The sequence below is a fragment of the Notamacropus eugenii genome, chromosome 5, assembly GCF_028372415.1.
Source record: "Notamacropus eugenii isolate mMacEug1 chromosome 5, mMacEug1.pri_v2, whole genome shotgun sequence".
Lineage (NCBI taxonomy): Eukaryota > Metazoa > Chordata > Mammalia > Diprotodontia > Macropodidae > Notamacropus > Notamacropus eugenii.
In genome coordinates, this window is record NC_092876.1 from 33,749,847 (window position 1) to 33,773,042 (window position 23,196).

At 50.5% G+C, this 23,196-nt stretch overlaps 1 protein-coding gene across 3 annotated transcripts in view; it reads left to right on the forward strand.

The window, feature by feature from the left end:
* The window catches only part of AGRN (agrin), an 86,704-nt gene that overhangs the window by 38,105 nt on the left and 25,403 nt on the right, over positions 1-23,196 (forward strand). For all 3 annotated transcript variants that reach the window (XM_072608431.1, XM_072608433.1, XM_072608432.1), the window contains exons 3-7: positions 701-748; positions 19,135-19,341; positions 19,616-19,840; positions 21,344-21,568; positions 22,357-22,563. In XM_072608431.1, the coding sequence (XP_072464532.1) occupies positions 701-748; positions 19,135-19,341; positions 19,616-19,840; positions 21,344-21,568; positions 22,357-22,563 (912 nt within the window). The remainder of the gene's footprint in view (positions 1-700; positions 749-19,134; positions 19,342-19,615; positions 19,841-21,343; positions 21,569-22,356; positions 22,564-23,196) is intronic.

The window sequence follows — 23,196 nt, forward strand, 5'->3', positions numbered from 1 at the left end:
GGACCATTCTGGCCTCTGTGTAGCATTTGGGGTTGGGGAGCTGGCCCTGGACTGAGACAGTGGAACACTGGCAGCCTCACCGAGGGGTGGAGGATGCGCCGTCACTGCACATGGCAGAAAAGGGCACAACCCCTCTGCTCCTGCTGAACTTATAGGGGAAGAGGAAACCAGGGGCAAAGAGCTTGAAGTAATGACCCTAAAACCTAGCTCCCCTTAAGTACCTGGGGTGGTAAGGGGGGCTTCTCCTTGAGCTCAGGGGAACTGGCCCCAACCACTTTTCCAGTCTTATTCATATCAAGATTTGGTTCTGTGGTCACTGACCAGAGGGGAAGGGCTGGGCACTCCTGGTTTCTAGCCTTTCCTCTGCTGGGTCCCCCATTCTGTGCTTCAGCCTGTCGCTCCCCCACAAGGGAGGGCTGGCTGGTTTGCTGGGGCCCAAGATTTTGGGAGAACTCAGACAGGTTTTGGTGCTGAATGCTGTCGGGGTAACCTTAGTCTTCTATCTGTGGATGGGGGGGTTTCTCTGCTTGGGGTTGGGCTAAGAGTCTGAGGTGATCTGAGTCTTCAGAAGGGGTCGGGGCTGAAGGATTTAGCTTATTGGTGAATTAGGAGCCCAGCATAATGGCTGCTGGGGAGCACTAGGGGGTACTACTTGGTGGATGTTTGAATTTTGACATCTGTATTTCTTCTCTATTTTCAGACAAACCTGGGAATCATTTCACGCAGCCGCCTCCGACACCTCCAGATGGTGAGTGTGGGGCTAGAGCCCTCTGGGGTCATTCACTGGGCAGTCATGAATAGGGGTCAATGTCCAGATGGTTGGTCTCAATGGCTTGGACAGTTATTTTCAAAATCTAATTCCCAAGAGGTCATATTCAGGGGTTGGTGGCAGGAGGGTTATAGTTGGGGGTCAGTGTCTTCAAAGGTGGGACTAGATGGTTGCACCTCAGGGTCAGTCCACAGGCTGAGCAACTGTGCTCAGAGGTCAGCCAGATAGCCACTCCCTTCTCCCTGGGGATATGGTTCTGACTTAACCAGCCATGTCTGTCTCCCCAGTCTAGTAACCACTGTGTGTGTGTGTGTGTGTGTGTGTGTGTGTGTGTGTGTGTGTGTATGCATGTGTGCAAGAACTTGAGAACTGGGGACCCGGAGACAAGTTTTCAAAGCCTATTGGGTTCAGAGGCCATGATGATGAGGAAGACAGAGCCAAGGCAACCCTGTGTGTGCCAGGCAGAGGGTCAGACAAGATGATCTCTATAGTCCTGTCTAGCTCTGAAATTCTCTGGTTCTACCAGATCCCTGAGCAGATGAGAGGAAGGTCTTGGGCAGAGGGAGAAAGAGAGAGAAGAAGAGGAGGGAGGCAGGAGGAGAAGAGAAGGAGGAGGGTGATGATGAGGAGGAGGAGGGGGAGAGACAGAGAGAGAGGGGTGGAAGGAAGAAGGGAAAGAGGAGGAGGAAGATGGTGGTACTGGGGAGACCAGAGCCATGGACAGGGCTGGGGAGTCCCATTTAGAGAAGTGAGTCAGCTCCAGCCTTCCTCTGCCAAGCTACCTCTTAGAGCAGTTAAAGGTATTATGGGAAAGTAGAAAAAAAAAGCATTGTTTCCGAAATCAGCAGCCCTGAGTTCAAATGCTGCTTCTATTCACCACTTGAATGATGTTTGGCAAGTGACTGCCCTCTACTTTCCCCTCTGTAAAGTGAAGGAGAAAGATTATTTGGCTGCTGAGGCTCCTTCCAGGAATAGCTCGGTGGACCTATTAATTATGCCCTAAGCTCGAGGAGGCCTGGTCTATGAATGCTGTGACCTGGAACTTGAAGCCATTTGGGGGGAGGGGTCCTCATGTGTCAGGTCCTGGCCTACGGAGCTCACTGAGGCTGTCCTGGTTTAAAGGGAAGTCCCTAGTAGCCTCTGTGGGACCTTCTTGTCTGTGCAGAGATTCGAGAAATGGGAGAGGAGAATTGCCTGTGTCTCATCCTGGAGCTCCCCTCCTTCCCTATCTTCCTGAGCCTCATTAATTAGCACTAACCTCATTAATTAGCATTCCTACTGCTGTGGGTCCAGAAACCAACCCAAGAGCTGCCTCCTTCTACTGCAAACTTCTAGAACAGAAACTCTGTGGGCGCTGTGGGATGGGGTTCCTGCTCTCCCTGCCACCCGCCCCGCAGCTGCCTCTCCTCCATCAGCCACCGGGCCAGGCCCTGGGTCCCTGTTGCCCCTCTTCCTGCAGGTTGGGCCTCCCCTTTGAGGGAGTATCCCAGACTCCTCTTGTCTTGTTCTCCATCCTCCCTCCCCTCCCCAAAATCCATCTGGGTGAGTGGGACCATTGTTTCTCCTGCCTTCCAGGCTGTAATTGAGCTAATGTGCATCAGGGAAGAATGGAGACCTTTTAGGCTGATGGAGAGGGAGGCTCCCAGCTGTTGAGGAGACAGATGTTCAGGTCGCTCCAGCCCCAAGGCCCTTCTTCTCATCCTCAGCCCCACCCAGGCCCTGACCTCTACTCCTAGCTCTCTGCCCTCCCTATAAGAGGAATGCGACTGGGGGTGAGGGCAAGTTGGGCAGACTGGTCTGCCAAGTTTAACAGAATTCTAGGAGGAAGATATGGGATTTAGAGGTGACCGAGTGTAGTGGGGAAAGCACAGGATTAAGTCTTTGGAGGGCCTTGGGTTCAAATTCTGTCTCTCTCACACACTGTGTGTGTGATCTGGGCCAGTGAGTTGACAGATCTTATCCTCAGTTTCTTCACTGGTAAAATGGTAATGGTGGTTAAGGGGTGAGGGAGGTTGGTGCCAGCTGACCTCTCAGCTCCCTTCTAGCTTGGACACAGACCCCTGAGCTCATCTGGTCCAAACTCTCCATTGTACAGATGGAGAAACTGAGGCCTATAATGGTGAAGTGACCTAGGGAGTGTCAAGATCATAGATTTAGACCTCTTGACATAGATGAAGAAACATTATATGTTCCTTGTTTCCCTCTGTAGAGTATAATAAGCAACTTGAAAGTAGGGATTGTTTTTTTGTCTGCATTTATGTCCTCAAGGCTTAATGAAGTATGTGACCCATAATTGTTTAGTGATTTCAGTCACGTCCAACCTTCTTGACCCCATTTGAGTAGATACTGGAGGGGTTGGCCATTTCCTTCTCCAGCTCATTTTACAGATGGGGAAACTGAGGCAAACGGGGCTAAGTGACTTGGAGGGTCTCGCAGCTAGGAAGTGTCTGAGACCAGATTCAAACTCACGAAGATGAGTCTTCCTGATGCCCAGCCAGGAGCTCTATCTGCTGTGCCATCTAACTGCTCTGTGACCCATAGTAGGTTCTTAATAAATGCTTTTTGGCTAATTAAAGAAACAGACCCAAAGAAGTTAAACAGTTTGTCCAGGTCACATAAAAGGTGGCTAGATCTAGGTGATCTGCAGATAGGGTGCTAGACTCGGGAAGTTCTGAGTTCAAATCCAGCTTTATTTATTTACTAGTAAGTCTCTTGCCCCCTGCCTCAGTTTTCCCATCTGTAAAATGTGGACAACACTAGCACCTCCTTCCCAGGCTTGTTGTGAAGACTAAATGAGGTAACATGGTAAGTGCTTTGCAAACTTTGGAGTGCTCTATATATGTGAGCTGTTGCTATTTAGCATTATTCAAACCTAGGTCCTCTAACTACAGTGCAGGGCCCTTACCACTGTCCCACACTGCCTCAGCAGGTCTGAGGTGAATGATAGGCCAGCCCTAGACTTCAGCTTGATTTTGGGGCAGGGGGGTGGGTGGGAAGAAGCCAGGAGAAGGAAAAGACAGAAGCCCTGCCCAAGGGGAACATGAAGCCTGTCTGGAGAAACAGGATGCGCCCATAGGAAACATCAGAGTGATAGGAGAGGAGACAGTATGTAATTAAGTGCTGCCGCCATGAGCTCGAGTCTCGGAGTTGCCCAGGGAAGCTAGATATCAATGAGAAGGCTCCCAGTGGTCAGGTGAGGCTTCCTGGAGGAGGAGTCCCTGAGCTGAGCCTTCAACGATGGGCCTAGTGGGTGTCTCCCCGTTCCCACTTTGTAGGCTGTGAGGTCTGGAGGATGCATGGTTCACATAGAGATAGCAAGGAGGTCTGGTCTGGGGGTTTGGTGGGGAGAAAGCTAGGGGTCTGAGCTTGGGTTCCCCACTCAACCTTTTCTCTGGTTTGCCATGTGGCTTGCCCATTTTTTCAGTGTAATGTGTGAATGTACAGGCATGTTGTGTGTGATAGACTGGGGCGTGCCTCCTCTAGAGCAGAGTCATCCTGGGCCCTTTAGCTGCCCTCCGGTTACTCAGGCCCTGCCCAGTGCAGCCAGCCCTGGCCTCTGCGGCTGCCTTTGAAGTCAGTTTTGGGTCTTCCCCCATGACCCCTGGAAGACTTTCTTGATCCACCCACCCTTTCTCAGCTTTGGAGGACAGAGCTGGGACTCCACTGACTGCTTAATTAATGATCTTAACTTAATTAGCCTGGGTGGTTTCCACAGACTAAGTGACCTATGGAAAGGGAACATTGAGAGGGGAAGGGACAGGGGTAGTTAGAGACTGCGTGCCTGCCTCTGATTTGACTACTTCAGTGGCCCCAGGGAGCCTTATGTGGGAGGAAGGAGGGAGGGAGGCCCCTCTCTGGGCCTGCCTCCCACATGACTACTAGCAGCCCCTACCCCCACCCCTTGCTACTGTACTGAGAGTTCCCATGGATACATCACTGGCCTGAGAAAGCACCTCATGCTTGTCCAATGAATGAACTAGTTCGTTTCTCTCTAACCCCCAATCCTTATTTCATTGAGCCCTCATTCGTCCCCAGTAAACCCTCATCTTCCCCAAGAAGCTCCTGTTCCTCCCTCCTGGGCGCCCCATCCCTCTTTACTGAGACTATTCTCCTTTAATGCCTGTCCCTCTCCCTGAGCTCCCTTCAGCCTCTGCATCCCTATCTCCCTCACTCAGCCCTCATTAAGTGAGCCCCCTCCTTCTTTCGGAGTCCCCAAGGCCCCTCCTCCTTGAGCCCCTCATCTCCCTCCATTAGCCCAACCTCCCTGATCCCCACTAGACTCTCTCTTCCTTCCCACCCTCACATAGACACACCCAAAGCCCTCACTGCTGATTTTTCAGGTTCTTAATGAAGAACAGTCACTCTTGTGTTGCCCCACCCTTCTTAATTGCTACCTAGGGGGTCTTTGGGACTGGGGGCTTGGAAGATGCTATTGTGGGAAAAGAGCCATTTCTCCTTTGGGGACCCAGTAGGGGTCAAGGGAGACAGTTCAAAAGCAGCATAGATCAGTCAGGCCCAGGTTGAGGAATTTTGCCCAAGTTTTAACCAAGGTGGCTTTAGGTGTGTGGGGTAGAAAGCAATGAGTAGATGAGGGTCCTGGTCTGGGACTGAGCCAAGAGCTCACTCTTGGAATTTCCTGCATAGAGCAGACACCTTCATATGTTCCTTATCCTTCCTTATGAAATTGTATCAGAGGAGCGGGGAGCAGGTCCCGAGGAAAAAATGGCAGGCTCCTGGAGAGGAGTCTGACAAGCAGAGGTGTGGGTGGGGGCTCCCTCCCCCAACCTCTTTCTTTCTCCTCTCCCCCTCTCCCACTGTGCCTCCCTCCCTCTCTCTTTTTAAACCTGTCAGTCTTCTAAAAAAAATTATTGATATATCTTTTGTCCCTACATCACCTTCATTTTGCTATATATTCTTCCCCCACCCCCTCTCAGGTAGGCATCCTTTATGACAAATTAGAAAGGGGAAAAGCTAACCATCCTCCCCTCTCCTCAGTGAAGCCAAGGTTCTGGTTATCTGCCTTCTTCCCGTGTCTATCGTTCCCCATCTCTGCAAAGAAGGGGTGGGGTGGGGGCTATGTTGTCAGTCCCGTTTCCTGATCTGTCAGGCTTGCTCATCATTTAGAGCATCCTGTTTTCATTTTGTTGTTTTTATCCTCCCACTTACGTTGTTGCAGTCTTCTGTGAATTGTTTCCTTCTTGACTCTGCTTGCTTTACTTTGTATCCATTCATACACATCTTCCTATGCTTCTCTGCATTCCTTATAGTTACTGTTTCTTAGAACATAGTAAGATTTGATTGGGGCAGCTAGGAGGTCCCAGGCAAAGATTCATCTTTCTGAGTTCAAATCTGACCTCAGACACTAGTTGTGTAACCCTGGGCAAGTCACTTCACCATGTTTGCCTCAGTTTCCTCATCTATAAAATGAGCTAGAGAAGGGAAAAGGCAAACTACTTGTGTACCTTTCCCAAGAAAACCCCAAATGGAGTTACGAAGAGTCGGATGTAACTGAAAACAACTGAACCACAAAGATTGATTCCATTAGGTGGGCACTTGTTTAGCTGGTTTCTATTGTTGTCTCCCCACTTGGGGGTCTGTTCTTTGCCACTCTGCTGGGAAGACCAGGGTGGAAGTGAGGCCCAGGCCCTGGATCTGGAGAGCTGACACCAAGGATAGTTCAGGATGGTTTAGGAGACATTGTGTGACACAGTGGGAAAGAGGCTTTGGAGTCAAATCTTACCCTTGTTTTTTATGACTTTTGAGACCTTGGGCCTGTTGGCTGATCTGTAAAATGAGGGGGATAGAATAGATGGCTGTTGAGGCCCCTTCTAGCACTAGATCTATTACCCTGTCACATGACCAAGGATGGGCTTCCCTTGATAGTTCTTGGGGTGCCAGGATGACTGTGGGGTACAGTTATCTGGGAAGGTTTCCTAGAAGAGGTAAGAGTTTGGCTGGGCCTTGAAGGCTGGCAGGAGGGGGTGAGACTGAAATATGGCTTTTTTCCTCTTTTGCTCTGGGCTTGTTCCTGGTTGGGCTAGATCAGGGCCATTGTTGGGGGGAGGAAGATAGATTGGTGAAAGCCTGAGCTGGAGTCTGGGTGGCCCTAGGGGAGCTTCTTAGCCCTGTGCTGTGCCCACCAGTTGGAGAATGGTGACCCATATGGCTCAAATGTGAGGTGTGGTGTTTGTGGCCAAACTCCAGAGAGGGCTCTGGAGACTCACTCAGGGGCATGATCTGGGAGAGCGTTCTTGGAAGTTCCGGATTTGTAGTCGGAGAACCTGAACTCAAATCCTGGTCCCGTATGACTATGGGCAAGTCACTTAACCTCCCAGACTTTAGTATCCTCATCTGTAAAATGAGGGGATTGGTCCAGGTAACTGAGGTCCAACTAGCTCTGAGGCCCCTTGTGGCTTTAGACTTAGGATCCAACGATGCTATGATCCCTTCTTGCCCTGCTCCGTCAGTCTCTGCACTCCTTTCGGTTTCCTATGTCCCATGGGGCTTGTGTGGGTGGTTCACTCTGGAAGGATCAGGAAACTGAACTTCTCTGATTATTCCCCAAAGGCCCATCACTGGTACCAGCTTTGCCCTCGGGCATGGCATCTTGGTTGAACTAAGCGACTTTGCCCAATCCAATCCAATCCAACAAGCATATATTAAGTGCCTACTGGGTATGAGGGACTGTGTTAGGCACTGGGGAGACAAAGGCTCATGGTGCTTACGTTTGATATGGAAGTTCCCCCGCCTCCCCATCCACCTCCAGCTATATGAATCCTTGATCCCTTTTCTTCCAGATCCCTCTGGGAGCTGCTCCTTTAGGCATCCCCTCTTTCCCTAATTTTAAGTCTTTTATAATCCAGCTCCTTCCCTGTTCCTTAAAAAACCAATTCTTCACTCCCTTAAAAAACTCTTGCTTGACCCTATGATCCTTTCTTCTTTTTCTGTCCCCTCTGTATCTGTTTCCTTTCTCAGCCAAACACCTAGAAAAGGCTGCCTGCTCTCATGGCTTCCTCCTTCTCCGTACTATTTCTCAGCCCCTGGTCGCTGACCTCATCCATTAACAAGCTCTGACCTTTTCTAAGATTCCAGTGATCTCCTAATTGCCAGATCTGAGGACCTTTCAGTGCTCATCATTCTTGACATCTCTAGAGTGGCTGACATGGTTGGGCTTTCCTTCCTCCTAGACACTCTCTTCTCCCTGGGTTTTTAGGATCCTGCCTTCTCTTGGTTGTCCTCTGGACTGTCTGACCTCTCCTTTTCAAGATCATACTCATTCCTGTTCCATGCTGGGATGCATGCTGGAGCTCAGGCCTGGGCCCTCTCTGTTCTCCATATACTTTGTGTTGTGATCTGATCAACTGCCACCAGTAGTATTTCCCCCCACTCTGCTATGACCCCCAGATCATTCTCTTTCCAGTGCCAGTTGCCCTCCTGAGTGCTGGATCTGCCTCCTCAACTTTTAGACCTGACTATCCCATACATGTCTCAAACACAGCATGGCCAAAACAAAACTCAAACCCCTTCTTCTCTCTTGAGGGTACCTCCATCTTCACCCAAGTTAACAAGTGCAGTCACCCTCCACTCTTCCCCTCCCCCTCATTCTCATCCTCACGTCCAACCTTTTGCCAAGACTTGGCAATCCTTCATATTTCCCATCGAACCCCTTTCCTCTTCTCACCTCCCAGCCCCCCAATTCAAACTGCCATCACTTTTCCACTGGGCTATTTAAAAGCTTCCAGTTTGGCCTCTCTGCCTCCTGTCTCTCTCCTCCAAGCCATCATTCGAGCAGCTGCCAACATGTTATTCCTGACCGTGTCATCCCATAAACTAACTCTGACCTATTAGATCCAACACAAACTCCCCTGTTTGGTATTTAAAGGCCTTTAGAGCCTGGTCCTGCCTAACTTTTCAGGCGTATTAGGCCGCCTTCTCCTCCTGGACATTGTTCCTTCCAAACTAGCTCGCTAGCGGCCCATACACGATATTCAGCCTCTGCTTTCTGTGGTTTTGCATAGCTTGTCTGTACGACAAACTCAGCTCACACACCATCTCCTCCAGGTAGCCCACCCTGATTTCTCCCCCATCCCCCAAGCTTCTGTACCTTCCCCCCTGAAAAATGCTTTCTTTTCATTTTCTACATATATGTTTCTCCTCGGCCGAGGGTAAGGGCCTTGAGGGCAGGACAGGAGTAGTTAGGTGGACTTCTGTCCGCTTCCCCAGTGCCAGACAGCAGCAGGGGCTTGACAAATGTTTGTTGAATTTTACTGGAGGGTTACAGTATGTAAATGGATGAGTATAGGCAGGGTAATCTGGTGGAAAGCCCTGATAAGGAGGGGTCCAGAAAAACTTGAGCCAAGAGAGCATTGAAGGAGGGCTGGGCTTCTGACTGGTGAACCTGAGGAGAGAATGTGTTCCAGGTGTTGGAAACAGCATTGGGAAATGAGATGCCAAGTCTAAGGAAGAGCAGTTGATACGGTTTGGCTGAGATGTAGGGTATATGGGGTGGGAGCGGATGACGTGAATTAGTCTGGAAAGACAGGCTAGAACCAGAGAGACTGGGGGGTCTAAGTCTTCAAAGCCTAAGCTAAGCAGTAGGGAGCCATTGGAGTTTCTTGAGGTGGGGAGCTCTTGGGGGCTTGCTGGCATCTTCCCTTTATCCCTTTCCCACCCACATTCCTTTTGACCACTGGCTTATGTCTCCATGGCAACCCTGGCCTGGGGAAGGAGGGGAGTGCTCTGAAGAGCTTTGGGGAGAGGCTATAAGCCCATGTGGTATGCATTGCCATTTGAACCCAGGACTTTTTATCCCCAGGTCCAGCATGCTCTCCCACACATAGACAGCAGGCAAAGGAGAGGTCTCCCCTTCCCCCCAGTTCTAGCCAGTGTGGAGCATTCTAAGGTAGCTGTTAGGAACCAGTTTGGTTGGGGAAGGGGAAGCTCTAAATCTCAGCGCCTGGGAGCCCAACTGCTCTGTGTGCCTCTCCCCATTCTTTGTGTCCTTCTCTCCTAGCTCTCTTGGGGGAGATAGGTGAGGGTAAGCTGTGTGCGTCTGGGGACATCTATCATCCCCCCCCACACACACACACACAATATGGTCAGAAGGACCTGGGAGGGAGGAGCAGGAAAGGACTATCCCTGGAAAAACTCCACTGGCTGCCCCATCCCCACCCATCCTGGCTTCTAAGAGAAGAGAGTAATGAATGCTCATGCTGGATGGGACTGAGCTAGCGAGTGCATGTTTGGGCTTAGAGACAAGAAGACTTGAGTTCAAATCCTGCTTCAGATACCCCTCAGCCTCAGGACCCTGGACAAGTGCCTTTACCATTCTGAGCCTTGGTTTCCTCTTCTGTTCAATGGGCATAATAATAGCACCCACCTCCCAGAGCTGCTGTGAGCACCAAAGATCACAGATATGTATCCTCAGAGTGCTATACATAAATTTGAGTTTGCTGTGAATGCCAGATCACAGTGCCCTCCCCTCTGGATGGGGATGCTGTTGCCCGCAGCCACTGATAGAATGATCCATCTCCAGCTGGGGCCAGATGCCAAGGGGGGATGGCAGGACTGAGGCCCCTAATCCCTGGCTTCCCATCCCAAGCCACACCCCAACATCAGGCCCTGTAGACATCCATCACAGCCCCAGTCACACAAAGAGAGACACATAGACACATAGGGACTATCACAAAGACGTTCATAGAGTGCATTATTATACGCAGAGACCCAGTGAAACAAATATGAGGTTAAACATGGTATTGCTTAGACATTCTGACCCCCATAGAGAGGATCACACACAACCCCATAGACTCACATAGATGCCTACACAGTAACACGGATGCTCACGCCCATCACAAGCAAACTCCAGCACAGTCACACCATCACAATGAACACGCAGATGCACCCAGCCATATACAGACACACAAACATGGCATAGTCACACTGATGGCATCATCACCCACGGATGAGCACACAGAATCACGCATGTGTCTGCACATGCAGACACACACAGACAGCCCACCCTTCTCCTTTGTCTGCAGGGCTGGAGATGGGGCACGGTGTGCCCAGAACCACTCCCACCCCCCCATCGTCTGTGCTCCCTAAAGTGGACAGTAACTGAATCCCAGAGCGTCTCTCCATCCTCCACCCTTGCTGTTAGGAAAATAATGAGAAAAGGTGGGGAGTGGAATATAGCGCTCTCTCGGCCAGGCTATAAAAAGCAGCCCACACCGCCTCCAGCACCTCGAAGGAGGCTTCAGACGCTGTGAATGATGGAGTGAGGGAGTGAACAGAGAAGATTAGAAACGAGTGGGAAGTGGGGGGGAGGGGGGTAGTAGGGGGGGGCAGGGAGTCACTCCCTGGGGATGGGTCATCCATAGAGCCTTAGAGAATTGGAAGGGACCTCAGAGGCTATCCAGTCAATCCTCTCATTTTACTTCTGGGGAAACTGAGGCCCCCAAATGAGAGTGTCTCATCCAAGGTCACATAGGTTGTAAATATCTGGAGTGGGGTTTGAACCTAGGTGCTCTAACTCTTGGTGAAACTAGGGGCCACCATAGTGCATAGAGTGCCTGGCCTGGAGTCAGAAGATGTATCTTTGTGATTCCAAATCCAGCCTCAGAAACTTCCTATTTGTGTGACCCTGAGCAAGTCACTTAGCCCTGTTTACCTCAGTTTCCTCATATGTCAAAGGAGCTGGAGAAAGAAGTGGCAAACTGCCCCAGCAGTCCCAGAGACAGAAAGCAATCATGTCACCCACAGTTTCCCAACTAGTGCCAGAGCCAGGATTCAAACTCAAGTCACAGGGAACTTAGATATAGAACCAAAAGGGACCTTAGGGACCATCTAGTTTGATCCTCTCCCCATTTTACAACTGAAGGAACTGAGGCACAGAGTGGTGGAGGGATTTGCCCGGGGTAAGTGCCAGGACCTGGATTTTCATTTATGTTCTATGTTCCTTGAGTCCCAGGCGATGCCAGGATTTGGAAGTGACCAGGGCCCAAACCCTCAGAACCTCAGAGTTGGGGAGAGACATCGGAGATCACTGGGTGCAGAACCCTGAGCCACATACTGTCCCCTGAACTCCAGAGCAAAAGTAGGGGGCTAGAACTAGGGGACTTTGGGGCTGAGGGTGCATCTCTCCCCCATTTGAGGATAGGATTCAGGTTAATGTGTGTGTGTTTGGGGGGGGGGGGGGGCTGCTGAGGATTCTGAGCTGCATCCAGGACCTGGCCAGTTGCCATGGCAACCTCAGTGGCTCATGTCTGCATTTGTGGTAGGCTTCCCCCTCCTTCCTTTAGCCCTTTCCCCATTAAGAGCCTGAAAGGGCTGGGGGTGGGAGGGCAGCACTGTTTCCATTCTGCCTTCCTAGGGACATTCTCCTGATCACTCAGGGGGCCCCAGGAGCCATCACAACTGCAGCGGCTGGGGTTCTTATGGCTGTGGTGGCTGCCATTCATTACTTATTCATTCGCGGTATAAAATGAAACATTTATTAAGACCCCAAACAGCTGCGGCCCCTAATGGAGCGCCCCCTCCCCTGGCCTTGGCTGCCTGGGAACCTGAGCAGCAGGTGGGTGAGTGGTCCCTGACTTGCCCCTCCCTCTTGCTCTAAGTGATGATGTCTCCGGAGCCTCCCCTGGGGGAAAACAGCTTGAGCCTGGACTCAGGAGGCTCCCCAGTTAGGAGGCTGCTCTTCTCTTTCTCTGTTTGCCAATTATCCATTAGCCCAGACATTCCCCCAGCTCTGCTCTGCCCTGCCATCACAGGCTGAGAGACATCTGATGCTTCAGTGTATAGAGAGCCCAGCCTGGAGTCAGGAAGACCCAAGTTCAAATCTGGCTCTAACCACTTATGAGCTATGTGACCCTGGGCAAGTCACTTTATCCTGTTTGCCTCAGTTTTCTCATCTGTAAAATGAGGGGATTGGACTCAGTGACTTTCAAGGACCTTTTCAACCTTAAGTTTATGATCCTATGACCCAGATTCCTGTTGCCAGAATAGCCAGTGAGGGGCTCAGAGTCAAGGGACCTGGGTTCTAATCATAGGATCAGAGATTTGTAGTTGGAAGGAACATAAGGCATCTGGTTCAATTTCCTCAATTTTTATATATCCGGTAGAACTTCAGGGCTATAAGAGACCTTAAAGATGATCTCCTCCAAACCTCCCATTTTACATATGTGCAAACTGAAACCCAAGGAGCTGAAGTAACTTACTAAAGGTCACACAGATAATAAATGGCAGAGGTGAGATTTGAACCTAGAGTTCTGATTCTAAGTCTAGCATCCTTTCCACTTCTCTTTTGAAAGTGCCCCAGACTTAGATGCATTGTTGGAAATGTTGTGTCTCATTCTGTCCTTGTGGAAAAGATGGGCAGACATTGTCTAGCTGACAGGTCAGTTTTATCAACCATAGAAGTATGTATTATGACTGAATGGTCTGACCCAAAGAAGAGTCAGTAATGGCCTGAATTCAACTTGGAGGTCTATGGTGGAGTGCCCCAGGGATCTGTCCTCAGCATCTTGTTGGTCATCATTTTTATCAGTAATGATGATGAGGGCATAGATACATACTGTACATATTTATCAACTTTGTAAGCAACACGAAGCTTGGAAACAGGGCAGGGAGCTAATGCCGATAAGGCTCCAGAATGATCTTGACGGGCCTGAGTGATGACTCCTGACTAATACTTAGACCTATGTGGTGTGGGGTAAGAGTTTCCTTACCTATAAGTATTTATAATGGTGTTGGACGTAATTTTTGATTTCTTGTCATATGCTCCCCTTTTTTGAGGAGGAGGACTGATTGGATCCCAGCCCCATTTCAGACAGGGTCCCAGTGACTCATCCAGGAAGGCTCTCTCCTCCTTGGGACAGAGCCCCTTGCCCCCTGATCCCCTGGTGACTGCCTCTCTGCCCCTCTGTCCTGCCCATCTGGGTGACTTGGAATGTCCTGGAGTCTAGGGACTCCTAGTCCATACTATGATTGACAGACTGAAGGCCATCACCACTGGCTGTCCAGCCAAGCGAAGTCAGTAAACATGTACTAAGGGCTTCCAATGTGCCAGGCATTGTGTTGGGTGCCAGGGCTCCAAAGACAAATGTCAATGCAAATCCTTGCCTTTCCAGAGCTTACTGAGCAGATGCAGCCTGTAACTACATATGTTAACATAGGGGCAGCATGATGCTGGGCACAGAGGCCTGGCCTTGGAATTCAGAAGCTCTGGGTTCTAATCCCTCCTGAGATACTTCCTTGCTGTGTGACCTTGGGCAAATTGCTTGATGTCTCTGAGTCCTGATTTCATCCCTAAGATAGGGATGGTAATAACAACTACCCACAGGGGTGCTGGGCGAACCCAATGAAAGGGTATTTGTAAAATGAGATCTACAGCTCTGTGATTTAGCATCTAGGCTGGAGTAAGTGACTTGCTCAGGGTCACACTGCCTATATGTCAATGGTGGGACCCGAACCCTCATCTTCCTGACCTTGAGGTCTTTGCTGTACCATGCAATCTCTTGAGTGATCATTGGGTATATCTAAATGGGGGTGATACCTTTAGAGGGCCAGCCTCAGGGTCAGACAGTCCTAGGTTCAAGGGCTTCCTCTGCCACACAGGTTGGGTAGGATGAGTCAGTCACTTAATGTCTCCAGACAACTCTCTCAGGCTCTAAAATTGTAGAGCAGGTGCTGACCTGGGGGTAGATGGGGCTCCTCCTGGGGGATTTCTCCACATCATTGAAATTACCCATTTGGCCCCCATCTCTCCAAGTAATAATAGTAATAAATTATATTGTGAGGAAGAGGGAAACAGAGCGTGACCACCAGGGGATCAGATAAAGCTTCCTGCAGGGAGATAGTACGTGAGCTGAGCCCTGAAGGAAGCTAGGCATCACCCCATTGCTATGCTTTAATGACATTTTAATGAAGGGTTCTTGACAGCTCTGCTTCCCCCCCCATTCATCCTTCTGACAGACACATGAGGGCCAAATCTCTCCTTTGACATACTCACATAGCCTCTTCTCTATATCCCCTTATCTTGGGTGGCGGAGACCCTTTCTCCACCTCCCCCCAAAAGAGTCATTTATAGAGATGAATTCTGTTCTCTCCTTTCTTCTGTCTCTCCTTCCCTCCCTCCCTCTCTTCTTTTGTAAAATGATTGTGGGATTGGAGGAGACCCTCTCTCTACTCCCCAAAAGGAGTCATTGATAGAAATGAACCTATTCCTTCCCTTCTTACCTCTCTCTTTCCCTCCTTCCCTCTCTTCCTCTATAAGATGATTATGGATTGGGGGAACCCTCTCCCCACCCCAAAAAAGGAATTATTGATAGAGATAAACCCCACTCCCTCTTCTCTTCCCTCTTCTCATCTTCCTTATCTGTCTACTTGTCTCCCTCTCCCCCTCTCTCTGTTGGGGGACTGGGGAGAACCTTTTTTTATACTCTCTCTCTAAAAAGGAGTTATTGATGCAGATGGAAATGAACCCTACCCCATCACTTCTTATCTTTTTCTTTCCCTTTTCTCTTCTTTCCTCCCTCCCTCTCTTTGTTCCTTTCCAGCTTCCCTCTCTGAGCTATGCTGTCTTTCTTCTTTCCTGATTAAGAGTCATTGGGCTGGGACCCCAGTGGTGACACAGACAAGCCTCTTCCCTTTGCTTGATTCCCTGGACATGGGGCATTGGATGAGGGTGGAGGAGGAGATAGAAGATGTATCTTGGTCTTACTTTGGTGATGCTATTTTTTCCTCCTATTTTTTGGGGCTGCGGCTGGAACCCAGCATAGTCTGCTCCTGCCCCAGTTTCTAGCTGTTCCTTACATTCTCCTCACACGCTTTTCACACGCTCCTCACGACCTGCATGCGTGTTGCCCCCCACCCCCACCAAGGGAGCTGGTCCTGATAGCCTGATGCTGCTGGCTGAGCTGGGAGTGCCTGAGATTCAAGCTCAACCTCTTACCTTCTGTTTGGCCCGTACTGGTACCTAGGAGCAGATGTCTGCACTCTCCATGGTCCTGACTTATGGCTTCTAACATTATCTCTGTCCCATAAAAGGATCTCCAGGCTTGAACCTGGTAGGGGGAACGGGGTTAGAGGGTGGTAAGGGCAGGGCCTTAGTAGGAGATGAACTGCTCCCTTCTGCATCTAGCATCCTATTGCTTCTTTTCTCTAATTCTTTCCAGTATATATCCCTGCACAGCCCCAGTCCAGTGTGGCATAACATCAACTGATCAATAAGCATTTATTTAAGTACCTACTGTATACCAGGCTCTGTGGATCATGGAATAGTGGTTCAAGGGCTGAATCTGGAGTCAGGAAACTCTACCTCAGATCCTTCTCACTTAATCCTGGTTGAGTCAACTCTCCTCTGGGCTTCACTTTCTTTCTCTGGAAATTGGGGGTGATATCTCTAGTACTTAGCAGGATTGTTGTGGATAAAGCACTCTACTCAGTCAGTCAACAAGTATTTATTAAGCATTTACTGTATGCCAGGCACTACGTGGCACCTGCAGTTTGCTAAGCTTTGTGAATACAAAGGCAAAAACCCCAGTCCTTTCAGAAGGAAGGCATAGCTTGAAGGGAGGCTTTCCTGAAGAAAGTGAGTTTTGAGCTGAGTCTCCAAGGAATCCAGGGAAGCCTGGAGGAGGTGGAGGTGAGGAAGAAGAGCAGGCCTTCCAGGCATGAGGGGCATGTCATGTGTGAAGAATGGCTAGGAGACTGGATCATGGGAGGGGAGGGGAAAGGTGGGAAGGGTTTTAAAAGCCAAACAGGATTTTATATTTGTTCCTGGAGGCAATAGGGAGCTACAGGGGAGAAGGGGTGGGAGGAGACATAAAGGTTAGTTGTTATTTTTAATCCATTTGAACCTTGGACAAACCCTTTTTTCTTCAGTCCCCTCACTTTAGGCTTGGGGATGGGTGTGACAGTAGTAGCAAAGGGAGAGCCAGATTCCCCTTGCCAGGCCCTTTGAGCAGTAAATGATTTAGGTTATTCAGAGGTGTGTGAAGTAGGGAAAAGGCTCTTGGGACAATGGCAGATGGGAGAGGCCAGTGTGGGAGGGGCAGGGGCAGACAGGCAAGATGTCCAGGAGCCATTCCCTAGTGGCAGCTGGAAGCCCTCTCTCTATGCTTGTAGCCTGATCCTCTCCATCTCTGACAGTACCTACTTGGCTCCTATGATCTCAGGCTTCTTCCCTTGGTTTTCCCATCATTGCTGACCCTGGGGCACATCAGTGGGAGAGGACAAGGAGGTCAGAGCCATCTGGAATCTGCTCATGGCCAACTGTGCCAGGTCCTAGACACAGAGTTTCTTCTCTTTCTCAATTAAGGATGACCCAGTGTGCCATCCCACAACAGAGAGATGGGAGTCCCTCACCTATATCCCTTCTGGAAGCCCTGGACAAGCCCCTTTACCTGGTGCCTCTGGGCTCTTGGTTTGAGGCTGGGGACTGGGCTGGGCCAGGCTGGACTGGACTGAACAAGGAGAGACTGAGGGTTAAAGACTAGTGAGGAGGATGGAGTTAGGTGTTATTTCCACTGTCGGGGATAGGTAGGGAATGGGGCTGTGTGTGCCAATTTATCTCTCCCAGGTAACTACCTAGACTCACCAAATAAGTAACCATTCCAACTCAGCAAGGCTTTGTCTCATGCCTTGCCCTCAAAGTTCCATTCACTCTGTATTCCTCATAGCCTGTATGTATCTATTTATGTACACATCCCCTCCCCTGTTAGAATGTAAGGTCTTGGAGAGCAGGCACTGGTTTTGTTTTTTCTTCCTATTCTCAAAGCCTAGCAAGTCCGAGCCTGGCATATTGTAATCCTGAGGTCCCTTACCCAATCCCCCTTAATGAGAATGCTATCATCTTTGCGTAGTGTCTCTCCTGCCTTTTATGTTTCTTGTATCTTCAATGCTTAGCACAGTGCCCGGCATACAGTAAGTACCTAATCCTTGTTGACTAATAAACTCTTATCAATTGCCATGAGGAAAGTACCATGCTGGGTGCCAGAGGTACAAAGACAAAACCAAACACAGTCCCTGGCCTCAGGAAGCTTACCTTCCATTAGGGAAAATTTAACATGCAAACAGATAAGTATATGGAGGGGAACTGGGGGAATCTGGAAAGGTCTCTTGTAGAAGTTAGTGCTTTAGCTGAGCCTTGAAGAAATGCAGGGATGCTGAGAGGCAGAAGTGAGGAGGGAGGACATCCCAGGGATGGAGGGCTGGGGAATAGCTGGGAGTTTTGTTTGACCAGATCATAGATGCATAGCTGGAAGGAACCTCTAAGATCCCCAGTGTGACCAGAACTAGATGAAAATGTCGTCGGGAAATGTTTCACAAAATAGATAAAACTACATTACAACACAGATAATGTTAATTTAGGGTTTTCTAAGTCAGTGTGTGGTCCCCAGGTTTCTATTTGCATTTGATCTCAGTGCTGTAGGTCAACTCTATCATTTTACAGATAAGGAAACTGAGGGGGCAAACAAGAGGGGGCAAATAACTTGCCCAATATCATACAAGGAGAAGCAGCAGACTCAGCATTTGAACCGAGGTCCTGTGACTCCAAAAGGGCAGTGCATTATGGAATGCTCTCTGTCCACCCCTAACCTGTTCCCTTTCCTTCTCCACTTCTCTTTTCTCCCCCAAAAGCTCTCCAGACTGATTGGCTGCCGGTCTAGCAGTGGAGAGAGTATGGGAGAAGACAGGGGGCCACTACTTGCCTTCTCATCCCCTCCTTGACACCCCCAGGCCCTTAAATCTTTCCTTCTCCTTCCCCCCACCTCATGCTGGGAATGGAGTGAGTGGGACACTGCAGGATCTGAGAAAAGCATTGAAGGACAGACCAGCTCAGGGCAAAGGAGTGGTGTGTGTGTGTGTGTGCCTGTATGTCCGTGGCTTCACATGTATTCATCTCTATAGGTTTTTCAGGGAAGCCCCTCTAGTTCTGTCTTGGAATCAGTTGTTGGCCATTGCTTGGGGAAGGGTCACACTGTCACTAATCAAGCTGAGTGAATGCTGGCGTGTGGCTCCCACCAGCTGGCATGGCCTGGGCTCAGGCTGGCGCCACGGGCCTCAGGAGAGCTGGCCTATCTGCTTCACAGCTGTCTGTACAGGGGGGCTGGAGGGAGCTGGGGGGGGGAGCAGCCTGGAATTCCTCACGATTGGTCCATTAGATAAAAATGGAGCCCAAGTTGGTGGTGACCTATTGAGGAGAGGATGATAAAGCTCTAAAAGCTCGTGTAACTTACTTCTTGCCCCCACACCTGGCTCCAGGGAGAGGCTCAGGCCTTGAGCTCTTGGGGGTCACCCATGGCGTGAAGTGGGCAGGGGACAATTTAACTAAAATCTCTTCTCCTACCCCCTCCTTTTCCCTACAGCGTGCCGGGGTATGCTATGTGGCTTTGGGGCTGTGTGTGAGCAGAGTGCTGGCCGGGCCACATGCGTGTGCAAGAAGGGCCCGTGCCCTACCGTGGTGGCCCCTGTATGTGGATCTGATGCTTCCACCTACAGCAACGAGTGTGAGCTACAGAGGGCCCAGTGCAGCCAGCAGCGACGCATCCGCGTGGTCAGCCGAGGGCCCTGTGGTGAGTGAGCCGAGGACGACGTGGTGGGGGGGTGTGGGAAAGGAATGCAGTCTTCCCCTTGGACCCCACTTTATCTCCTCCTGCTCCTGAGCTTGCCCTCTGTGTCTCTTCTCCCTGACTTCTGAACTGCCCCATGGGGCATTGTTTGTCTCCTCTCCCCTTTTCAGTGCCCTGTGATCCTCCCTGGCCCCTGTCCTTCAGTGTCTACCTCATTGACCCAACTCCCAAGTCTCCCCTTGGTGCCTCCTTCACTTTCTCCCCTTCCTCTGCTCAGGCTCCCGGGACCCCTGCTCAGGGGTGACCTGCAGTTTTGGCAGCACCTGTGCCCGCTCGGCAGATGGGCAGTCAGCCAAATGCATCTGCCCGTCCTCGTGCAGTGGTGTCCCTGAGGGCATCGTCTGTGGTAGTGATGGGCGAGACTACCCCAGCGAGTGCCAGCTGCACCGCCTTGCCTGTGCCCGTCAGGAGAATATTGTCAAGAAATTTGAAGGGCCCTGTGGTAAGAGGCTGGGCCCAGGGTGTTGGGTGGGAGCCCAGGCTGGCCCCAGGGTGGGGAGGATTGCAGAAGACCTGGCACATTCCCCAAAGTGAACAGCCTTGGGCCTCCATTCCTTACCCCATCTGACAGCATGGTGGGGAAACTGAGGCCAGGCTATTAGAGGAGGGAGAATGGACAGATTATTATGGAAAGAGAATTGATTCCTTTCAAAGGATTTGGGTTCAAATCCCACCACTGATGCTTACTACTTGTATAACTGTGGACAAATTATTTTAGTTTCCTCCTCTCAGATGTGGGTTGGACTCTCTGGCCCCAGAAGTGGCTCCCATCTCTAGGCCACCCGGATATCTGGGTCCATGGGGTGCCACTACATGGGGAGAGACTGCCCTCTCCTGTCTACAGTCCTGGTGGTCGGTGTCTATGGCAGGGATGGGGCAGATGGGCTTGGAGGAGGGCCCAAGGAATCAGGGGGGGAATCTCCTGACTCCCACATTCTGGGCAGCCTGGGGAGGGGCCTGGAATACTGGATTGGGAGTCAGGGGACCTGGGTTCAAGTGTCAGCTGTGTGGCCTTGGGCAAGTCAGCATGCATTTATTAAGCACCTACTGTATGCCAGATGCTGCGAAGTTCTGGGAATACAAAAAAAGTCAAAATTAGTTCCTGCTCTCAGGGAGCTTAAGGTCGAACATGAGAGACAGTGTAGCAGCAACTCTGTGCAAACAAGGTGTATATGTATATACATACACAGAGACAAACACACATGGACACAAATGCATAAACACACGCATGCACATGCAAGCACATATGGACACATGGATGCACATCTGCAACACACATATGTGCATACACATATGTATGCACACATACATGTACACACACAGACATAGACATATATCCACACGTACACACATATAAGAGGGAACGTACCAGGGGTAGGGAAACCAGGAAGAGCTTCCTGCAAAAGGTAGGATTTGAACTGAGTCTTGAGGCCAGGGAAGCTGGACAAGTCACTTAACTCGATGGACCTCAGTTTCCTCATCTGTAAAAGAAATCTGGTCTCAGACACTCACTAGCTGGGTGACCCTGGGCCAGTCACTTTACCCTGTTTGCCTCAGTTTCCTCATCTATAGAACTAACTGGAGAAGGAAGTGGTAAAACAGTCCAGTGTCTTTGCCATGAAAATCTCCACTGGGGTCATGGAGAGATAGATACAGCTGAAAATGGGTGATTTTAAAGGCCTCTTCCAGCTTTAAATATATGATCTTGTGAATTCAGTATATACCAGGGGGACCTGACTCAGGGGACAGTGGGAAGGTGGGGAATTTGCCTGTATTTGGAGGCTCTGAGAAGAAGGAGATCAAACTGAGGGGCTGTAACATGTGTGGTGGGCTCCTGTTGGGGTATCACAGGTGGCAGTGGGCAGAATCAGGCCTCCCAGATGCTAGAGTCCTCTGGGCTTGCCTCCCTGTGCCCAGCATCCCAGACTTCCTCCCCTCTTCCTAGATCCGTGCAAGGGCGTTCTCAGTGACCTGAATCGCTTGTGCTGGGTGAACCCCCGCACCCGCCAACCTGACATGCTACTGCGACCTGAGAGCTGCCCACCCCGCCAGGAGCCAGTGTGTGGTGACGATGGTGTCACCTACGCCAACGATTGTGTCATGGGCCGTACCAGCGCCACCCTGGGCCTTGACATCCAGAAACTGCGCTCGGGGCAGTGCCAGCCACAAGGTAGGCAGGAGGCTGAGTACGACGTAATGGGAAATGGGCCTCCTCTGTGTCAGGTGCTGAGCTGGGTGCTAGGAATGTTTATTTATTATTATTTAGGAATATTATTTATTGTTATAATATATTATGACATAACATAATAACATAACAGATAATATATCCATATGTAAGCTAATAAGTTTTATTATTATTTAGGAATTTTTAATTTATTCATTCATTTTTAACATTCATTTTATAAAATTTTGAGTTCCCAATCCTCTCCCTCTGCCACCCTTTGAGAAGGCATTATACATTAGATGGACAAATTTAAAAGACCCTTCCTGCCTTCAAGGAGCTTCTATTCTTCTGGGTAACAGAGCCCCTTGCTCAGGGGATGTAAGCCCAGCCTGGCCTAACATCGCTTAGGTGACACACGTGCCTGTGGCCCCTCTCTCTGGCCTGGAGAACATCCTGGTTTCTCCTCAGAATTGTTCTCCCAAGAGAAGGCTGGAACAGGAGCCTTGGGTGTCTCCTCCAGCCGGGTGGGGTCACATATTGCTCCAACCCCCATCTACCTCACAACCTCCTGCTGGCACAGAGATGCTGCCACACTTGGACAGATAGTCACTGCCTGACAGCCCAACATCTCAAAGGTCCTGGTAGCTTTGCCTTTTCTGGAGGATAAAAGGGGCCATCCTCCCCCAGGGGTGTGTGGAGAAAGGGATATGGGGCCCCTCTTAAATCCAAGGGTATCCCACCTACTTCTGTGTTCTGTGGGGAAGCACTGACTGACCCCTTCCCCTGTTTTTCAGACCAGTGCCCAGTCCCCTGCAAGTTTAACGCCGTGTGTCTTATCCGCCGTGGCCGGGCCCGCTGCTCCTGTGACCGAGTCACGTGTGATGGAGCCTACCGGCCTGTCTGTGCACATGGGGGTCACACATATAGCAGCGACTGTGAGCGTCAGCGTGCCGAGTGCAGCCAGCAGCAGTCTCTCCCTGTCAAGCACCAGGGGCCCTGTGGTAAGGCCAGCCTCTCAGCCTGCCTGAACTCTGGACCTTCCCTGGCCCTGCCGTCGGCCCTGGGGCCCCTCACTGCTTGCTCTTGTGACCAGCTAGCTTGTTTCTGTGTCTGTTCCATGATAATCCACAAATGCCTAGCTTGCCTCAGCTCTTCCATCACATGCCATCCATATCCATGTGTCATGCTTTGAAGGAGCAGAGTCCAGACCTTTATCCAGCCTCCAGGCGGGGCCTCCCTCCACCCTGTCTTCTTTCTCCTTGCCTCCTCCTCCCCACTATTCCCCCCAGTGCTGCCAGGAGACAGCGGGTGTTCCTAATGGCTCTGTAAGTAACAGAAGTCCTAGCAGCTGGTCCAGCTATCTTAGGGGTGTTTGTACAGGGGAGAGAAGTGGGGGGTGGGAGAGAGGGATTGGGGAAAGTGCCCCTGAGGTCTCTAGTTTGCTTTGAGGGGAAGTGGATGGATGCCAAGTTGGGGTAAGAGCCAGGAGGGTGTGCTCGAAGCCCCCAGCCTCTGGCTATATATCTTAGCCCTGTCTAAACCTGCTTTCTTAGAATGGGCAGAAAGCTCCTGGGCACCTCTGGGCTCATTCTCTGGGAATGAGCCCATGGCACCTTCAGTGCTGAGGCTTTTCT